This window comes from Meriones unguiculatus, chromosome 3, assembly GCF_030254825.1.
Source record: "Meriones unguiculatus strain TT.TT164.6M chromosome 3, Bangor_MerUng_6.1, whole genome shotgun sequence".
Classification (NCBI taxonomy): Eukaryota; Metazoa; Chordata; class Mammalia; order Rodentia; family Muridae; genus Meriones; species Meriones unguiculatus.
The window spans coordinates 18,341,733-18,362,610 of record NC_083351.1 but is presented as its reverse complement, the minus strand read 5'-3'; the positions used below and the strand labels follow the sequence as shown (position 1 = coordinate 18,362,610).

The following is a 20,878-nucleotide window of genomic DNA, read 5'->3' as shown; positions in this document are numbered from 1 at the left end:
GAGGTTTTAAAGATGAATGTGTCTCATTGGCTGGGACTCAGGGCACTGGCATTGCTCTGTTGGCATGAGGAAAGATAACAGGTAACAAGCTCATGTGACTGACCGCCTGCTACCTGGGGGTTGTGTCTGTGCTCCTGAGGCAGGCATAGAAGCAGGGGAGAGCGTTATCCAGCTAAGTAGGTTGAAACATCAGAGAAATGGGTTCTTTCTCAGGATGGGATTCTAAATCTCAAGTTTGAGATTTCCAGGGTTTGAATATGCTCTATCTTGGCAGTGCCATGCCGGTTCCTCTGGAGGCCCTGCCACGAGCCCCACATGTTCTTTTTCTTTTTCTTTATTTTTTGTGTATTTGTGTGTGCGTGTGTGTATGTGTGTGTGTGTTCCTGTGCCCACAGAGGCCAGAAAAGGGCATCAAATCCTCAGGAGGTGGAGTTACAGGAGGTTGTAACTCACCTAACACAGGTGCTGGGAACAGAACTCAGGTCTTCTGCAGGAGCAGTATACTCTCTTAACCATTGTGTCATCTTGCTACCGTCTATCCATCCATCTGTCTGTCTATCTACCTACCTATCTACCTACCTACTTACCTATTCTTGTGGTGATGTTGCCATGTTTGGGGCTGACTCCACATGCTAGGCGTATACTTTGCCCCGGAGAGCCTTTATGTTTTATTTTTCATTCTCAGGCGGGCTCTCATTTAGTTGCTGGGGAGGTCCTGGGATTTGCTGTGTAGCCCAGACAGTCCTTGAACTTGGTTGGCATCCTTCTGCCTCAGCCTCTAGAGTAGCTACATTACAGGCCTATCTGACCACACCCAGTTTGGAAGCTATTTGTAGGACACAGACCCTGTTCGTTAGGCTTTGTTGTTGTTTCTGAGCCTCCAAAGTTCAGCTCAGTAGCCCTACTGAGGGAACACCACTCACCCTTTCCTCTTTAACACTGCTTTGTCTCAAAAGCTCAGATTGTCCCTTCTGCTGTCTTCTTTCCTGTGCGTCACATCTGACAAGTCGGTCATATGTTAATCGCAAAGAGTTAACGCTTGTTCTGTGCTGGAAGACGGGGACTTGGATGGCCCTGAGAGGGTCTCACCCTCGGGAGCTTTCAGCCCAGCAGTGGGCACATGCACATAGTGGGTCGTGATGATGTGTCTATATTGTGCTCTGCTGAAGGAAGTCTTACTTTCTTTAAGTTAATTTATTGTTACATATGTGTGTATGAATGGGGCACATGAATGGACACACATGCAGCTGTGCCTGTGTAGGGGTCGGAAGACAACTTTGTTTAATCAGTTCTCTCCTCCCACTTTTACCTGGGTCACCAGGAATTAAACATGGTCACCAGGCTGTGCCACAATACTTACCCACTCAGCCATCTTGTGGTCCCCTCACTGAAAACTCTAATAGAGAGGCTGTCACAGTTTACCTGGACCATCAGCCTCACTTGGTGCTTCCCCTCCTCTTTTTGAGATTAATTAATCCCCTCTTGTTTGCCCAGGTAGGTTTCAAACTCCTCCTGCCTCAGTCTCTCAAGTGGTTAGGATTATAGGAATGCACTGCCACACCTCATCATCGCCTGGCATTCTTTATCTTCAGCGGCTCTCCTACCCCATCTGCTTCTACCCGCTGCCATGCTAGAGGGCAGGAGCCGTAACGTAACTTGGCAAGGCCACCTGCTACTCAGCGGCTGCACCCTGACTGGGACCCAGTTGGCTGGTGGGAGCCGGTACTACACAGTCTTGTCCCCTGCAGGTCTGTCTGGGAACCAGCTGCGGCAGTGGCTGGAATCTAAGCTGCTTTTGCGCTGTGGGTCCACAGCTGAGGTGATAGCGAGAAAGAAACCATGTCTGCTTAACTCACCTGTCACCCCAAGAACCGGCAGCAAAGATCCTGCTGGCCTGAGAGAAGACAGGAACTGTGCAAGGACTTCCCTGGTGAAGAAGGGCTTATGGAAAAAAAATGGCTGCCTCTGGTCTTCAGAGAACTGCTTTGAGCCTCTTTAGTCCTGGGTGTGTCCTCTGGGAAACCAGCTAGGAATGAAACTAGAGATAATGGTATGAATGACTAAGAACAGACTCCAGGGCCTGATTGTGTATCCCAGTTATTGGCTGTGTGAATTTGAGCCAAGGTGCTTAGCCTTTCTATATCTCAGTTTTCTTGTCTGTAAAACTGGGTCCTTTCACAGCCATGGTGAGGGGCAAATGAGGTCACAGGGTGAGTGCACACTGCTGTGACTGTGGAGTCACTGGAGCTTCCCTGTGAGTTATTGCCTCTCGTCGCCAAGGTGGAGACTGGTTGCTGCTGCAGCTGAAGAGAGAGTTAAAGAAAAGGAATCACTGTGCAATAAAGAAGGGATTCCCTTGGGCCCTGGCTGAACTGCAGCCTGGAGCAGCCCTCAGAGCCCCCAGCCTGCCACCTGGTCCCTGGCCACTTAACACTGGTGGGCCTCAGAGGCTCCTCTTCCCAGCATTCCCCTCTAACTTCCCAGGTCAGGGAGGCCTGTGGCAATCAGGAACATGGTCATCCTTGCAAACATGGGACAGCCTTGCCTGCCCCACTGTGCACCCAAGCAGATGGGGACAGCCCGAAATATGTTAATAAAATGTTCTCATGGTAAAGAGCAGAGCAGCTGCAGAGAACCATGAGAATCCCAGTCAGTCAATCCAAAATCTGGTGACATTTCTGTCAGCATGCATTTGTGACACAGGAAGGCCAGCCTGGAGCTGTAGTCAGGGGTTTGTGTAAGGCTGGGTATGTGTAATCCTACATTTTCCTGCCTCACACCTCACACACACACATCACACATGATGCCTGGAGGGATGTTATGGGCCTGAGGGGATCACTGGCCTTACAGCGCACAGCTTTTGTGGGACTGATTCTGTGGCCATTAACAGGTCATTGCTCTCTCTGACCGACCACATAATGGCGAATTAAATGCTGTCCATTCTAGCTCCCTTGTCTCTAGATCTGGTTCTAACTGTATCTGAATTCCATCATAGCTAAGTCACCACTGCCACAGTTTGAGCCCTTGGAGGAGCCTATTTCTTGGGATCTTACCTCAGTGCTGGCCTTTTTCACCACACCAGATACCCCATCTGTTGTTCCTGACCCTTTGATTACAGGTGTCAGCCAGTTTCCTGTGTTTTGGGACTCTTGGTACAGGGACGGGGGGTGGGGGTGGCAGTTGGAACCAAGGCCTTGGGAGAGGGACAAGGTAGGCCAGATCTCATTCAGGCACGCTCCTTTCCCTGAGGAGTCTCTTCCTCCTGACAGACTGTCCCTCCCTCAAGCACTTTTCAGTAATGTGCCACCCACTGCAGGCAAGAAGCCAAGAATGAACAGCTCCAGCCCTTCCCTGAAGCCTGGGCTCAACCATGCACTCAGCCTAGAGGCCCCTCAGGCCCAGAGCCCCCTAAAGAATGCTAGGAGGCAGGGACAACAGAAGATGCAGGGGAAGATTGGAGGGAAGGGTGCCAGGGGCATGACGGCAACCCTGAGAGCTCTCTTAAATGGAAGGAAGTATACTGTCCGCTGGTCAAGAGACCCCAGGCCCAGGCCTGAGTGGCCTGCTAGAGCGCATCATGCCTCTCAGAGCTCCAGCTTGTCGTCTGTCCTGTAGGAACACCAGCTGTTCACCTGCTGTGGACTTGGGGATGAGGAGGACTCCCATCCCCATGAGCTCCTCATAAAGGTCCCCAGGGACCAGCAGAGCAGGCCTGGGAAAATGTTGGCACTGCAGCTAATGGCCGCGAGCTCCTGTGCCACAGCAGGTACCTTCTTTGCAGAGCCCAGAGCCTGTTCTCCGCAGCATAGGAACACCAGACTGTCAGGCCTGAGCGAGGTGGCATGTGCTTCTGGCGAAGTGCTGGGCTGTTGGACACCTTCTGGAGCAGCAGACCTCCCTTGTGTCACTGCTCCTAGCTTGCTTCACATGCACCCTCTCCAGGAAGGAGCTCTGGCCAGCTCATCTCTGCATACCAGCTCGCTGTCTGGCTTTCATGGACCAGGAGAGCGGTCTCTAAGTTGTACTTTCTCCTAAGGCAGACTGACTCTAGAGCAGGACCCCAGACACTCAGGGTTCCCTTTGGGTGGCCCTTTTCAAACATTTCTTTATTTGTGTGTTCATGTGTGTGCACAGCCTGGCTGTGGGGTTCAGAGGACAACCTGGAAGAGGTGGTTCTCCCCATTGTGTGGCACCCAAGGATCAAACTCAGTTATCAGGCTGGCCCCAAGCACCTTACCCACCAAGCCATTTCTTCAGTCCCTAGAGCTGCATTCTTGACCTTGGGAAGCTGCTTTCTGGCCCATTTTAAGGACTATTACTCACTGGTTGTGGTGGTGCATGCCTGTAATCCCAGCACTCAGGAGTTCAAGACCAGCTCGCTCTATAGAGTGAGTTCCAGGATAGCCGGGGCTACACAGAGAAACCCTGCCTCGAAAAGCAAAAAACTATATTATACTATATTATAGCAAAAAGCTATATTCCCTTAAACTTAGCTAGTCCACTTTCCTATGACTAAGTACCCTTTTAAACTTTTAAACTCAGTTTTAGAGGGATTTGTGTGTGTGTGTTTACACGGTATGAGTGTGCATGTGAGTTTACATTGTGTGTGGGTATGCGTGTGAGTGTGTATGTCTTTACATTGTATGTTTGTGTGTTTATGTGTTTACATTGTGTGTGGGCATGGGTGTGTGAGTGTATATGTGTTTATGTTGTATGTGGGTGTGAGTGTGTGTGTGTGTTTACATTGTGTATGAGTGTGTAGGCCGGAGGTTAAGGTCAGGTGTCTCCTTCTGTAACTCTTACACATTGAGGCAGGGTCTCTCACTTGAGCCCAGAGCTGGCTGACTCAACTAGCCCAGCTAGAGCTTGCTCTAGATAACCCTCACCTCTCCTTACCAGTGCTGGGGTTACGGGCACTCTGCCGTGCCCACCCAGAGTGTGTGGAGGTGCTGGAATCCGAACTCCAGTCCTTTCGCTGGATGGGCAGAACTTCTACCCAGCAGGCTGACAGCCTCGTCTTGGAGGTTTTAATCTGAGACGGAATGATCCTCGTGCTTTGGGCCACAATGTGAGGCAGCCGTTGTGGGTCACAGTCTTACATCCTGACCCAAGGAGCAAAGAGAGCAAGAGAGAACTTTGGGGACCCTTCCTTCCTCCCCTTCAAGGACACGCTCCCAGGGACCTAAAAACCTCTCCTAGCTCTCACTTCTTGAAGGCTGTGTCACCCATCTAGAGTTATTAACCCTTTAAAACTTGGGGTATTGAGACTCATTCAAGATCCACAGTGTAGCGGGCCCAATGATCTCCCTTTCAGAGCACTGCAGATCTCTGGATAAGGTGCTGTGGCCCTGTCTCCACTCTTTAGCTGGTTGCCTGATCTCTGTGGGTGCCAAGGAAAAAGATGATGACCATAGCTTTAAGGTTGTAAGAGAAAGAGGCACAAGAGAGGAACTCCTGTCTTGCCTAGGATGGTCAAGGAAGACTTCCTGGAAGAGGAGGCAGAAGCACACTTAACCAACCACACAGTTGGTGGCCTATCTGCTGGGAAAAGAGAATGGCTCACTGTGGACAATTGCAAATAATTTGACTATTAGGACGTGGGGAGGAGAATGGGACAAGAGATGTACCTGGCAGCTGAACTCTGGGTGTCACCAGCAGACTCTAGAGCTTCGATCGCTTTTCAGTGCACAGGAGACTGGAACTCAGGAGCATGTACACGGTGCCTTTAGAGTTCCTTCCTGCCCTAAGACAGACATGTTTTCCCCTAATGTGTTTTCAGTGTCTCCAGAAGCTTGGCAATGAATGGGAACTGTGGTGGTGCTAGCGTTGCCTGGGTCAGCACCTGAGTGTAGGAGGGGCTTTGCCATCAAGAGAAATGCCCTTCCTTCCCAGGGTCTGGCAGATAATTAAGACAGAGATCTGACTAGGCAGTTCCTTCGGGGTCACAGAGTGTGGCCCATCACTGGGTATTTTCAAGTCAGCAGGTGCGTGTCGAGCCTCTATGGTAGCCTCAGGCCTGGGCATGTCCTATGGGGTTGGCCAGCTCAGAGCTTGCTCGGTAGTGAAGAGGAGGGTGCATCATTCTTGAGCAAAGGGCCCACTACCTCTTGACCAAGTTGGCTTTGGGGACTGAGCACCCAGTATACATCTGGGTACCCAGGTCTTCGCCCACCTCCCTACTCCAAAACCAAAGAGCCCATTCTATAAGCAAACCTGGCATCTCAGAAGCCTGCATCTGGAACCAGCGTGAGCCTCATCAGAGAATGGCCAACACCACTTGGGGAAATGGTTGGCGGACATCACCGTGCCTTGATGTGGAGGAAGCTAGGGGAACAAAACTTTCAGAACCGTGGAGTTTCCTGGGGGCTGGGTTCCCTCCTCGTTCTCCCACTGATTTGCTCTGACTCTGTGCATGCCCTTTCGCTTTTCCAGCCTCCGTGGCCCTGGCTGTAGAGTGGACGGGCCTGGGCTACAGGCAGGGTGATAGAGATTTTGTTTCACTTGCTGACTGATGGCTTTTGACCTCTTGGAATCTTGTCTGGAGCAGCTGCCTCCTGGCCGGAAAAGTGTGCCTCGGATGTGTACAGCGCCTCCTGCCTGCAGGTCTGGGACTGGCAGTCACTGCAGGTGCTCTGCAGGTTTGCAGACGCAGGCACTGATGCTCTTGGATTCGCCTGTCTCTCAGGCATCTCCACTTTAACACCCACCATTCATTGTCAGCCAGCGGCTGCCACACCCCTAGGGCATGGAGCCCGCCTTCCCCAAGACAGGACTGTTAGATTGTTCGTCTCTGGGTGGATGTACGTCAGCTCCCCGAGAGTGCCTGAAGAGATGCCATGGTTCAGGGTAACGTGATGCCTTAAGTACTTTGCACCCTGGTCATGAATGGCATGTAGAGCTGCTGTCCCAGCGGTTTATGACAGTAACCGAGGCAGTTGGAGAAGGTCCTGTGAAAAACATCAGGCCCAGAGTGGCCCATCGGTAAAGGCGCTTGCCACTAAGTCTGACCCGAGTTCAGTCCCCAGCATGCAAATGGTTGAAGGAAAGAGCCGACTTCCACAAGCTGTCCTCCGACATCCACCGATGGGCCATGGCGTATGCATACATGTACATTCTCGGGCACGCGCGCACACACACACAAATGTAAACTTTTAAATAATTTATGTTATACCACAGCCCTGTGAAGCTGGTGTTATCCCTTCCATTTTACAGGAGAGGAACCCGAGGCTCAGAGTTAACAGAGCGGCCTTCTGAGACCAAGCCTGTGCACCCCTCACCAGCTGCTCTCCTGGTCCCCAGTCCTGTCCCCAACCTCTGTTCTTCTGGCTCCCCTGAAAAGCCCACGGCCTCCCGTTCTCTCGCCCTTCACAGGTTTCCATGTGATCCCCACCATCTCCAGCATCGTCCCGGAGAGCTGCCTGCTGATCGTGGTGGGGCTGCTGGTGGGGGGCCTGATCAAGGGCGTTGGCGAGACACCCCCATTCCTGCAGTCAGACGTCTTCTTCCTCTTCCTGCTGCCACCCATCATCCTGGACGCAGGCTACTTCCTGCCACTGCGGCAGTTCACAGAGAACCTGGGCACCATTCTGATCTTTGCTGTGGTGGGCACGCTGTGGAACGCTTTCTTCCTGGGTGGCCTCCTGTATGCCGTGTGCCTGGTGGGCGGTGAGCAGATCAACAACATTGGTCTGCTGGACACCCTGCTCTTCGGCAGCATCATCTCCGCCGTGGACCCAGTGGCCGTGCTGGCTGTCTTCGAGGAGATCCACATCAACGAACTTCTACACATCCTGGTCTTCGGGGAGTCCCTGCTCAATGACGCCGTCACTGTGGTGAGCGGTCACATGGGGCACAGGCAGTGCCTTACCCTTCCACCAATGATCATAGAGTTGGCCAGTGTCCCTCCATGCTTGCTGTGTATCAGGCGTTGCTCTGCGCACTGCAACATGGATTTTCTGTTTGATCTTCAGGACAACCTGAGGAGAGATGTACTAGTCCCGTCTTCCTAGGAAGAACCCACAGAAGTTAAACAGCTTGCTAGAATGTGGGGAGCGAGATTGAGGCAGGGACCTCCAGGCTATTGCCCTCCAGGGCCTGAGCACCTGGCCTTAGGTCATTTGCTTCCTGGCCAGCTTGCATTTGATGCTGTCTTGCCCAGTTACTGAGCTTCTTCATAGCCCATTTAATCTCTAAGGAGCCTTTTACTCTTGTGTTGGCTGTTTAAGAATTTGGTATATGTAGGGTTTTTGGCAAAGAAAACAAAAAGAAGTCTGTTCTCCAAACCTGTACGATGTGACAGTGAAATTAGTATGTCCGGGTAGACTACTTTTTTTTTTTGTTATTGTTGGTTTTGTTGTTGCTTTTATTTTATTTTTCGAGACAGGTTTTTTTGTGTAGCCCCAGCTGTCCTAGACTTGCTTTGTCGACCCAGCTGGCCTCAAACTCAGAGATTCGCCTGCCTCCACCTCCCAAGTGCTGGGATTAAAGTGTATGCCTGGCTGCCTTTTTTTTTTTTTTTTAATGTGACTTTAAGCAAGAGATTCTTTCTCTCGTAGGCCTCTCCTTTGACAGGCTTCAAACAACAGAGTAGTGGTGCTGTCTGCCAAAGGCCAGGTGAGGACCTGTGCCTGGCAGAACCGTGTGTGCACGTGCCTTTCAGCCAGTTTCCTCAGGAAGGAGGTGTGTGCACGGACACTCATGTCCCCTCCAAAACTGGGCTCCTAAGAGAGGGTCTGCACACACAGGGAACACAGGAGACAGCGGCGCCTGCCCCGTCCTGCTGGAACCAGTCTGTCCTCTCCAGCCCCCTGGACGGACACCTCCAATAGAAACAGACAACTGCTCATCGCCTCCTCTTCCGCCTGTGCCCCTCGACACTCCTCACCCAGCCCAACAGTCTAACCTGGCCGTTCAGCTCTCCATCTCGCTCTCTTCTAGTAGCAGCCCCTGCCAGGGTTACATAAGCGCCTCCGCTCAACTGTGATGCAGGACACACAGACACCAGCCTCTCGTTTTCCTGGGGTTCCTACAGGACTTGAGCTTGTTGTGTGCACCTGAAGTGTGGTCCCTAATGGAACCCTCCCCAGCTGAGGCTCAGTATGCATTCAGGTGACACTGGAGACAGTGGTTGTGCCTGCCTCAAGTTGGTAACTCAGATCTGGGTGTGTAGATCTCGGCCGTCTCCTGATGGTGGTGACAGGCGTGGTCTCACGGCTGGCGTTCAGGTGCTGCCAGTCTGCATGCATCTTACCTTATCTGGTTCCCACAGTGACTCTGTGGCTTTGTTAGGGGTTCCGTTGCTGCAGTAAAACACCACGACCAAAAGCGACTTGAGGCGGAAAAAGGTGTATTTCTTTTCTTTTTAAGATTTATTTATTTATTATTTATACAGCATTGTGCCTGCGCACCAGAAGAGGGCACCAGATCTCACTATAGAGTGTCATGAGCCACCGTGTGGTTGCTGGGAATTGAACTCAGGACCTCTGGAAGAACAACCAGTGCTCTTAACCTCTGAGCCGTCTCTCCAGCCCAAAAGGGTTTATTTCAACTTACAGTCACGTCATGCCCCATCACTGAGGGAAGTCAGGGCAGGACCTCAAGGCAGGAACCTGGAGGTAGGAAATGAAGCAGAAACGGTGGAGGAGTGCTGCTTATTGCCTTGCTCAGCCTGCTTTGTTGTACAACCCAGGCCCGCCTGTCCGGAGACGCCGGGTCTTCCTTCATCAGCCTCTTAAGCCTCTTAGTGTTGGTGACAGGCTGTTTGAAAGAGATATTTTCTCAGCTGAGGGTCTTCTTCCCAGATAACTGTAGCTATGTAAAAATGACCAAACAAACAACTAGACAGTAACACTCTTACCTGAAATGGAGGCAGTTGGAGGCTCTTGTAGCTGAAGAGTGATGCTGCCGGGGTCCATATGGACCCGCCACACACATACTCAGGCCTACACCGCATTACTTCTCTTTTTCACTTGTCCCACCACTGACAATAACCGCAGGCTAGAGAGGAGGACCTGGCCGTGGTGGTGTTCCAGGGACCCATGTGGCAGACCTTGAGCAAGGAGGGAAGTTAGCCCAGGGCAGGGCACACTGCTGCTGGGGCCCGTCCTGTCTCCCAAATGGCTGTGATCCACCAGGCAGTACGGGGGCCACCCAGGGCCTAGCATCTACTCTGCCAGGCCCAAGTTGAGCCCTCTCTCTCTCTCTTTCCCTCTCTCTCTCTTTTTCTCCCTCCTTTCTTTCTCTCTTTTCTCTCTTTTTTTGTTATTGAGACAGGGTTCTCTGTATAGCCTTGGCTATCCTGAAACTAGCTCTGTAAACGAGGCTGGCCTTGAACTCAGAGACCTGCCTGCCTCTGCCTCCGCCTCCAGAGTGCTGGTATCAAAGGAGTGCTTCCCCACTGCCCAGCCAGCTGGGCCTTTTCTTGAACTTGGAACGCGTGTGCTCGCCCAGATCGTGCGGCTTTGCCTGGGCTCTCCTGTCTGCTTCTCCTTCCCTCACGGCCTGGAAGCTCCCCAGCAGCTTCCTGGCGGGGCTGGTAGGGCTGGACTTGATGCCAGTCCCTCAGAACAACACCCAAAGACTGAGGAAACAAGTTCTGGGCCTAGTCCTGCCCCTCAGCTGGCCCCTCTGGTGTGTTACTAAGTCTGAGCCTCCTTCTAGCAAAGGGATATTGGTTTGCATACTAAAAAAGAACATGATGGCCATATGCAAACAGTTTCCCATTCCAGGGTTGGGAATGGGTCTCCAGCCCCACAGCACCCAAGCTTGGCTGATCATTGCAACTACCCAGACAGCTTGTTTAAATCTTTCTCAGTCCCACTTGGTGGATCCCAGGTCACATGGTACCTGGACTCATGAGTCTTCAGAGGGTAACAGGTCCTATCCTGTATCACCACGTGAATGTCCCTGCTTTGTGCCAAAGGAGAGACACTCCATTTTTCCCCACCTTATGGAAAGCTGAAGCACAGGAAGCCTAACGTGGACCATGTGTGCAGAGGATTGCAGCATGGCCGCCCAGCTCTAAGAGTTCATGTTCGCTACCGGCAGGGTGCGCTGCAGGCCTCCAGGCTGCCCCTCTAGCAAGCTCCCTAGCCCCAAGGCCGTGTTCTACACACTTACTCAGCACTTGGGTTTCTCTGCTGTCATGTGGTCTGTGTTCATGGCTATTATAGAGGGATGAGATAAGCACGGGCCCATCCCAGGAAGCCATGAGGCCAGGACCTGGCCCTCCTGCCCACCAGCCTGCATGCCTTCTCCAGGTCCTCTATCACCTCTTTGAGGAGTTCGCCAGCTATGAATCTGTGGGCATCTCAGACATCTTCCTCGGCTTCCTGAGCTTCTTCGTAGTGGCCCTCGGTGGGGTGTTTGTGGGTGTGGTCTACGGGGTCATCGCGGCCTTCACCTCAAGGTTCACCTCCCACATCCGGGTCATCGAGCCGCTCTTCGTCTTCCTCTACAGCTACATGGCTTACCTGTCAGCTGAGCTCTTCCACCTGTCAGGAATCATGGCGTGAGTCTGGGCATGGCAAGTGCCGGCTGTGGTAGGGTGGCTACCTAGTTTGGACTCCCCAGATCTCCGTGGTCACCAAGGGGCTCCCCAGCACCTGAGCTCTGGGCTCCAGGCCTGCATGCCATTGCAGGTCGTCAGAGGCCTCCAGTAGGAAACCGCTTCCATTAGACTCTAGGATCCGGGAATCTGAAGATTGGAGGCAATTGAGACAAAAGCAACCTGAGGCCAGCCTCAAGCACAGGAAGCAGAATCTGGTGCTGCCGTAGGAAGCCCTGGCCTCAAAGTTTTAGGTCTCAGTCCTGCTTCTTCCTCCCTTTTTCTTAAAGGGAGTCCCAAGATGGAAGCTTGCCCCTCAGCTGGCCCCTCACAGGCGCTCCAGAAAGGGCTTACCAGGCATCTTTCCAACCCTGAGTCGTAGAGGCCCCAAGGTCTCTGTTCAGTGTGAAGTGGGCCATGAAAAGAGTCAGTGAGATGCAAGGAGAGCAGATGCACAGAGGCATCTAAACTGGGGGACTCTGGGCAGTAGAGAAGGAGCCTGTAAAGCTCCCTAGAGGGACCCTGTGTATTGGGAGCAGCATACTTGGAAGGAATAAACCCGAGAGACCAGAGTGTGTCCCTGGCTGTCAATGGGCAGATGCAGTGTGGCCTGGAGAAGAGTAAAGGTTAGAGTTGAGCAGATTTAGTTTGTTGCATTGCCACCACCTCAGTAGGACAATTGGGGTAACTTTATTTTCCAAAACTCCTGTCTTTTGTCTGCAAAATGCAAGAGTCTGCTGGCCCTGCATACTTGGTGTGAGGATCAAGGAAAAACAGTGGGTGTTTGGTGCTTACAAGTTGCCCAGCAGGCAGGTGCTGCCAACCTGTAAACAGTGCATACAACTTAGCCCTGAACCCTGTTCTTCTCCCCAAGACTCATCGCCTCAGGAGTGGTGATGCGCCCCTATGTGGAGGCCAACATCTCCCACAAGTCACACACCACCATCAAGTACTTCCTAAAGATGTGGAGCAGCGTCAGTGAGACCCTCATCTTCATCTTCCTTGGCGTCTCCACAGTGGCTGGCTCCCACCAGTGGAACTGGACCTTTGTCATCAGCACCCTGCTCTTCTGCCTCATCGCCCGGGTACTGGGTAAGGGCCCGACCCAGACCAAGGGCGGAGAGTGTGTATGTGTGAGGCGTACATCTGTGTGACTGTAGGGAGGAGCCAGGCTTTGGAGTAGGTATGTGCAATACAGTGTGAGGCCAGGTTGTGGGGTGTGTGAGTGTGTTGGTGTTTCTAAGAGCTGGACAGTGGGGTGTGTGTGGTACTGCTTGTGCATGTGTGGTGATGTGTAGAGGAGCCGGGCTGTCATGTGTGTGACACTCAGCACTGCCTGGACTGTGTTGTGGAGTACAGCATCTAGAAGAGAAAGGCTGTGAGTGCCCAGTACAGCGTCCTGAGGGCCGCGCTGCGGAGTGTCTGTAACATGGAGTGTGGAGGGGCTAGTGAGGTGCGTTTAGTGCAGGGTGCCCCTGCTGAACGGCTCCTGGGTGCTCTCGTTTCTTCTCTGCAATGCTGACATTGTTTGAGACCACTGAGGGGAGAGAAGCCCTATGCTCATATGCGTGTGGAGACACTCTGGACGATGTCACGGTGAGACATGGTGAAGGGCCTTAAGACCCTCCCAAAGCCTAGTGGCTTTCTCAGATCCTCAAAACCCAGCCTGTGGCCCTGAGCCAAGCACTCTGTCGTCATGGCACATATGCCCAAAGCTGCCAGGCCAGTGCCACCTGTGAGATACACTAGGTCTTTGAGCCCCATCCCACACGACTGACTGTCCTCACCTCAGTGGCCACGCCACCGCTTCTTTCTGTATCTTTTTTTTTTTAAGATTTATTTATTCTGTATACAGTGTTCTGCCTGCACACCAGAAGAGGGCACCAGAGCTCATTATACATGCTTGTGAGCCACCATGTGGTTGCTGGGAATACTGAGCCATCTCTCCAGCCTCTTTCTTTTTATATCTTGCTCCCTTTTCTCTGTGGTGTGAGCCAGGTCGTGGTTTCTGTCACATTTACTTGGGTCCCTTTGTATGATATTGTGTGTGTGTGTGTGTGTGTGTGTGTGTGTGTGTGTGTGTGTGTGTGTAAGCCAGAGGTCTACATGTGTCTTCCACTGTCGCTTTCCACATTTTTTTAGTCTTTTTGTTTGTTTGAGGTTGTTTGTTCGTTTACGACAGGATGTCAATATACAGACCAGGCTGGCCTAGAACTCTACTACCTCAGCCTCCTGAGTGCTGGAATTACAGGTGTGAGCTGCCCTGAGGTTTTGTAGGATTTTTGCTGTTGGTGAGCAGGTTTTGTTTGCATGTGTTGTAATGCTGGGGACCAAACCTAGGGCCTCATGCATTCAGGGCAAGCATCCCTCTCGGCCTGCATTTTGAACTAATGTTTTATTATGGACAGTTTCCATCTATTGAAAAGTAGAGATAACAGGATAATTATTTCCCACCCGTTTTAATAAGTGGCGACTTGTTACCACTCTGTTGTTTCCTCCTATTCCTTGACCTGTAGCCCCTAGAGGTCAGTCTCTTCAGAATAAATGCAGGTTGGGGGACCCAGGAAAGGAGTGAGCTGGGGGGAAGGGGCTTCCTGCACAGTCTGAGCTCTCTTTCCTCCACCTGTGCCCTGGCAGGTGTGCTGGGCCTGACCTGGTTCATCAACAAGTTCCGCATTGTCAAGCTGACCCCCAAGGACCAGTTCATCATCGCCTACGGGGGCCTACGAGGGGCCATCGCCTTCTCCCTGGGCTATCTCCTGGACAAGAAGCACTTCCCCATGTGTGACCTGTTTCTCACTGCCATCATCACTGTCATCTTCTTCACAGTCTTTGTGCAGGTGCTGGGCCCGGGGTGGGCAGGCCCCTGCCTTGGGAACCCAGACTTTTGTGGTGGAAAGAGGAAAATATGTTGCATGAAAAGGGCTGTGGGTACCCTGTCACTAGCTTGCCACATGACTTTGGGCAAGCCATCCCCCTTTGGGGCCTCAGTTCTCAGTTGTGCTGATGTGACATTGTGAAGTCAATGGTCAGTATGTGAAGTGACCAGTGCTACCCAGCCTCAGTAAAGCCAATGAAGTGATCTTGTCAGGCCCAAGATCTTACTGCGCGGCTCATGGTAGGGCTGAGTGAGTTCATGGTTTGACGTCTCCAGCAGCACAGTATAGGCAGCTGGACAGTCTCCCGAGTCAGGAAGCCTAAGGCCCAGAGCAGCCTAACGATCCATTGGCTGTGTTTCTTGGGGAGGTATACCTGTCTGCGTCTCATTTCCCATTTGTGGAGTGAGGAGGATGGGCTGGGTGATTCCCCAGGAGTCCTTCCATGCTAGCCAGGGACTTCTGGGCATTTAAGTGACCCAGGCTTATCAGAGTTCCGCCCCGTCTATCTCCACCTCCCCAAGAGAGGCACCTGCGGGACGTGCACTCTGCACCCCTGTAGCTGACCGGCCTGGAAGTCAAGAAACTGTTGGGCCTTCTTTCTCTTCCACCTTCTATCTTCCCTGGACATTAATTAGTCCTTGTGGTACTAGACGGAACACACCTTTGCCTTCTCATGAGAAAAAGCTATGGAGAGGACTTTTGAAATGGGGTTCCACTTCTGCCTTTACAGGAGAGCCCCTCTTTGCGTTCTTGCCTCGCTCTGTCCTCAGAAACACTGCTTTACCTCGACTTTGCTGTTGCGTGTGTTCAATGACTTTCACTGAAGGTGGTGATCCTCTCGAGCCAGCCTGACTCTGGCTCTGCCGCTCCTGTGGGCCCTTAGGGGTCACGACCTCTACTACTCAGTGTCCTCAGTTGTAAAATGTGAACATTTTAAAGATCCATCTTTCAGGGATATTGCAGATACTGAAGCACAAATACTAGTGAAATGTGGCTGAGCAGAGGCAGCTCTTTGTCTGCAGGCCTGACTCCCTGGGGCTGCAGAACAGATGCAGGGCAGAGCTCACATCTGAACCCAGGCCTTGGCCAGATGGGCAGTGAGTCTTGTTCTGCTGGCTGAGCTGTGAGGAGGAAGTGGGCTTTAGAGGCCTGCCTTTATCTACATGCTGAGGGGGCGAGTTATCGATCCTCAGTCCTGAGAGACTGAGAACCTCAAAGCAGAGGGGCCCTCAGGGAGAAAGGAGGTCCCTCAGCCTCCCTGCCAGGGTAGCAAGACCAAAATTTCTGATTCTCACCTGCCCTCCAGGGTATGACCATCCGGCCCCTGGTAGACCTGTTGGCTGTGAAGAAAAAGCAAGAAACAAAGCGTTCCATCAACGAAGAGATCCACACACAGGTACTGAAGGCTGAGCTGGGTCTTGGGTTGCAGGAGAAGGCCCGTGGAGCTAGGCCTTAAGCCCTCCTTCCCTTGTCCGAGTGCTAGGCGCTCTCCTCACCACTTAGAGCCCTACCAGGCTCTAGCTGAAGGGAAAGCGTGGTGTGAGCACGTGGGAGCTCAAGGGGCTGGTATGCCATCCCTGCCTCTAGTTGAAGCCAGCCTGTCGTTAGGGTTCAGAGAAGGGGGCTCACCAAAGTATGGCCTGGGCTTGAGGGTACGTGAGGGGAAGGCACCACCTCCTGGGTACTCCTGGCACCAGGACCAGGCTAAGCAGAGCCACAGTCGGGGTGAAGATGGGTAGGGTATGGAAGGAGCCCAAAGGTAAGGCTTGACCTAGCCCTGGGCCCATTTCAGTTCCTGGACCACCTTCTGACAGGCATCGAGGACATCTGTGGTCACTACGGCCACCATCACTGGAAGGACAAGTAGGTGAAGGTCTGGTGGGAAGGAGGGTGGAGAGGACAGTTAAGGGTCCTTGGGGGCCTGGGCCTCTTCTCATGCCCCACCCACTTCCCTCCCCCACAGGCTCAACCGCTTTAATAAGAAGTACGTGAAGAAGTGTCTGATAGCTGGGGAGCGCTCCAAAGAGCCCCAGCTCATCGCCTTCTACCACAAGATGGAGATGAAGCAGGCCATCGAGCTGGTGGAAAGTGGAGGCATGGGCAAGATCCCATCCGCCGTCTCAACTGTCTCCATGCAGTGAGTGCCATTGGCCAGTCTGGGCAGCGCCTGCACCCCACGCTGGCTCCCTCAGCCCCAGGCTAGGACGACCACCAGGGCTATGCTGTTGTCTAGCTAGTCAAGTTCAGTTTCAGGTCCTTGAAGCCATACTAAGAACTTTGGTCGCCCACCTCTGAGCCACCCCACATCGTGGCCTACTGCCAAAATGGAGACCTAACCTGTGTTCTGTCGTCCTAGGAACATCCACCCCAAGTCTGCGACTTCAGAGCGCATCTTGCCGGCACTGTCCAAGGACAAGGAGGAGGAGATCCGTAAGATCCTGAGGAGCAACCTGCAGAAGACCCGGCAGCGGGTGAGGCCCTGCCCCAGCCTGGCCCTTCGTCACTGTTCTCTGTGTGCACCCTCACCACCTGCTCTGCGTCCTCTGCCTGCCTCCCTGGCCCTGGCTTTCCGACCCAGCTTCTGAGCCCTCCCCTGATGGCTGTTCTTCCCTCAGCTGCGGTCCTATAACAGACACACGCTGGTGGCCGACCCCTACGAGGAAGCCTGGAATCAGATGCTGCTCCGAAGGCAGAAGGCCCGCCAGCTGGAACAGAAGGTGTGTCAGGCAGGGCCTGCCTTTCTCGGTGCTGGGGACCATGTGACCCATGGTTCCTCTCCCTGCTCGCTCACCAAGGGCACCTCAGCTCTGCCCAGCTTCTCTGGGGGCCACACAGCGAGCTGTTTTAGAAAGAGACTGGGAGGTTTATTAATGGTGTGAGGCTTTCTTGGGGGGGGGGGTCAGGGAGAGAGAGAAAGGAGTGAGCCCGAGGGACACAGGGAACTGGAACTAGTGAGATTTGGTGAGTGGGATAGCAGTTTGAGGTGGGGCCGCTGGGGTGGAAAGTAACATACCGGGGCTGGTAGAGGCTGTGGAGGGCCCAGGAAAGGAACAAGGTTTGGTGAAAGGCAGGGAGCTGAGCTCACTTGGGATGTGTTGGGCTTGCCATGCCCGGGGGCCAGACAGGACTTAGGTATGCCACCCAGGGTTGGTGGTTCTTGTTGTTCTGGTTTTTGTTTTAATCTTGGGGTGAGCTGTGGGCTGGAAGCAAGGCTAGAGCAGGGTAGATCTGTCTGAGTGCCCAGGAAGGTGGCACAGCTTACTGAGAGCCTGGGACAAGTTTGCAAAGGTCCCGAAATGCCAGTGTGGGTGCTGGCACAGGCAGAGGGAAAGCCCCTGGAGGAACTACTGCCTTGGTGTCTTTCTGAGGACTTCTGCCAGGCCGCTGCCACACTCACCCTGTCCACTCTCTATCAGATCACCAACTACCTGACGGTGCCGGCCCACAAGCTCGACTCACCCACCATGTCGCGGGCCCGCATAGGCTCAGGTAAAGGGCTAAAGAAGGGCTCTCTGTCTGGGTCTTCTGTGCCGGGGAAAGGCTTCAGAGAGTCAAAGAGGAAGACAGACTTTCTCCCATGATGACCTTTTCTCAAGCCATGGGCCGTGTTCACATGGGGAGGGCTGGGTGCTCATAGAGGGCAGCGTAGCCCTGCTGTCAAACCCAGCCACAAACATGCTGCCAGTAGGACTCAGGATGAGGGCTGTGCTGGAGCCATGACCCAGAGCACCTGGCAGGGAGGGAGAAGCCTGCAGTCCACAAAGAGGAACAAGGGCAGGCCTTCTTGCAGGCCTAGGCCCACAAGTCTTGACCCAGGAAGAAGCCCTATTTCTTAACCTGTGGTACACCAGTGGGAACCCCTGTTCCAAGGAGAGCAACCAGCTGATGGCAGCTGGTAACAGAGGGGTCCCTCAGGCCCGTATGAACAACACCGAGAAGCCCATAGACAGTACAGCTGAACGGGCCCTCGAGGTGCGGCCCTCGCCAACCAGGGCTCCGGGGCTGACCCTGTCGATGCTCTGCTCAATCCACAGACCCGCTGGCCTATGAGCCCAAAGCCGATCTGCCTGTTATCACCATCGACCCAGCCTCCCCACAGTCCCCCGAGTCTGTGGACCTGGTGAATGAGGAGTTGAAGGGCAAAGTCCTAGGGCTAAACCGGGATCCAACAAGGGTGACTCCGGAGGAAGAGGAAGATGATGATGGCATCATTATGATGCGGAGCAATGAGCCCTCATCTGCAGGCACTGACGATGTCTTTACCCCTGGACCCAGTGACAGCCCCAGCTCCCAGAGAATACAACGCTGCCTCAGTGACCCAGGCCCTCACCCTGAGCCTGGGGAGGGAGAGCCTTTCATTCCCAAAGGGCAGTAGAGCCAGCCCGGTGGGTATCCCATAGACTTTCCCAACAAGAGTGGGGGCTGGGAGCTCCCCTTGCCTCCTGACCTGGATTGGGTCAGCCCCCTTTCCTACGCATGGCAGCTGGGCCCACGGCCCCCACTGCAGCACGGCTTGCTCCTGCCTCCTGGGAAGTGTCCTCCTCCACCAGAACTGCCTTCCCAGTCCATTTGGCAGAACAGCTGGGCTACTGAGGCAGGCCCTGCCCCATCTTTAGATCCAGGCTTATCCATACTGGAACTAGGGCTTCTCCAGGCCCTCCCTTCCCTCCAGCCCCCTCCTCATCCAGACCAACTTTCCATCTTTGATCATCATTTCTAACCAAAGAGCCACTGGCTCCACTGTGGTCCAGGAAAGGAGGGAGCCGAACCTTCCTTGGCCTTGACTGCGCCCTCCTATATCAGAGGATAGCGGGCATGTGTCTGGGAGACAAATGGGTGACCCATGGCAAACCCACACTACTCCTGCCAGCCGTGGTACCCTGGCCAGTCACTTGAGCTGTCCTCACTCAGAGCTGCGGGCTGAGGGCATCTCTGAGCTTCTGCAGGAACCGGGGGGCACTTTCAACAGTGAAGTGGCTTGGTGACGAGGGCCACTGGGCCTTTCTGGGGCTGCTAAGGCGGGGGGGGGGAGGGGGACTGTCCAAGGCTCCAGAAAGTGCTTTTTACATTTTGTTTATTTGCACCTTCACACCTTCACGTAAGTATGATTCTGTTCGCACAGAGGCATTCCTGTTTTTAGACCCTTTGAAACCCCCATGCCAGTCAGAGCCTCACCCCTGCCCCTCCTCCTGTCTAACACCTTCCCTTAAATTGAACCTCTGCCGGCTGGGCTCCTGCCCAGGGCACTGATTCAGATGTGGCCCTGCCCAACTTGTCGTGATTCAAGCTCATGAGCAAGGGGCCCCCTGGCACCCACCTGACTCTTGGCCTGCTTTCACCTCTGTTGACCTGCTCTACCACCACCCCTTATCCAGACCACTCTCTCACCTGCGTACCCAGCTTGCAGTGAAGCCCAGCCCCGGAGAATAAGGCTTCCCCTGAGGTGTCCTCTCCTGGCCAGGGCTGCTCGAGTAGACAGTACTGGACCCCTAGAGGCCTTTGCTCCCAGGCAGATAGTCCCTACCGCCACCATGGCTGGGCAAAAGGCCCGTGGGTGTCTCTCCAACCCTTGAGCACTCCCCAGGATCGCGCAATAGTCAGAGGGCTCCCTCCCAGGGGCTGGGGCCGTGGGTGCTTGGCCCAGCTGTCTCCTCTCCATGCAAGTGCTGTTTTGGGCAGGAGCTGCCATGCAAGGTGATATTGACGACAACCATGTACAAAGCCACCGCAGCTGCTGCCGCTCTGCCGCCTGTACAAAGAAACTGAACCTTTTTCATACTCTAATAAATCAACGTGAGTTTTTGGTAAGAGTCGGGGCTGCTTCCTGGGAGGAAGAGACTTCCAGAAGGCGGGTGCCACAGGAACTAGGCTCAAAGATTGGCGCAGAAACACCGCCACCATCAACTGCCAATTGTGGTTGGTACTATGTGCAGGTTCTGAAGATAGAGTGATGGAATAGAATGTGCTCGGGTCACGGGTCACAGGTCACGCCGCTGGATAACCCTAGTGTGTAAATGGTGAGCGTAGTCAGCAGGGCACTGTCAGGAAGACTCCCGACTGTGTTATTCCATGGCTGAAACCTGCAGAGGCCAATTGAAGAGCTCAGAGCTCAGAGCTATCCAGATTTAACAGTCCTAACACATGCAGGCCAGAATGGCCAGGGTGGGTCATTAACTGTTCCTTCAGTCCATGTTTCCTCAGAGGGAGAAAGGTGGACCTTGTAGTTTATGGTTGGGCTCTACCTCAGGGCAGGGCAGAGGCTCTGTCACTGTTGGAGTAAAGGGTCTGTGTAAGCAGAGGTGGGAACTGAGGTGCAGTTCCAGGAAATGACCACCAGAGGTCAGTGAGGTCACAGCACACAGGAACCAGTACTGCCCAAGAGGCTCTCTGCCCCGCCTGGGGCCTGGATCCAGAGCTCACTTGACTTAGGACGTTGCAAGTGGGCCTTGACAGA

At 53.6% G+C, this 20,878-nt stretch overlaps 1 protein-coding gene across 2 annotated transcripts in view; it reads left to right on the top strand.

The window, feature by feature from the left end:
* Nucleotides 1–20,234, top strand: part of Slc9a1 (solute carrier family 9 member A1) — a 58,188-nt gene extending 37,954 nt beyond the window's left edge. The window contains exons 2-12 of one of the 2 annotated variants that reach the window (XM_021643788.2): nucleotides 7,372–7,832; nucleotides 11,259–11,509; nucleotides 12,420–12,637; nucleotides 14,183–14,385; nucleotides 15,731–15,820; nucleotides 16,217–16,287; nucleotides 16,388–16,561; nucleotides 16,781–16,895; nucleotides 17,040–17,141; nucleotides 17,841–17,913; nucleotides 18,459–20,234. In XM_021643788.2, coding sequence (XP_021499463.1) covers nucleotides 7,372–7,832; nucleotides 11,259–11,509; nucleotides 12,420–12,637; nucleotides 14,183–14,385; nucleotides 15,731–15,820; nucleotides 16,217–16,287; nucleotides 16,388–16,561; nucleotides 16,781–16,895; nucleotides 17,040–17,141; nucleotides 17,841–17,913; nucleotides 18,459–18,799 — 2,099 coding nt within the window. In that variant the 3' untranslated portion in view covers nucleotides 18,800–20,234. Of the gene's footprint in view, nucleotides 1–7,371; nucleotides 7,833–9,426; nucleotides 9,615–11,258; nucleotides 11,510–12,419; nucleotides 12,638–14,182; nucleotides 14,386–15,730; nucleotides 15,821–16,216; nucleotides 16,288–16,387; nucleotides 16,562–16,780; nucleotides 16,896–17,039; nucleotides 17,142–17,840; nucleotides 17,914–18,458 lie in introns of those variants that run through there. The other variant, XM_060379366.1, reaches the window with a different exon arrangement.
* Nucleotides 20,235–20,878: the final 644 nt, after the last annotated feature.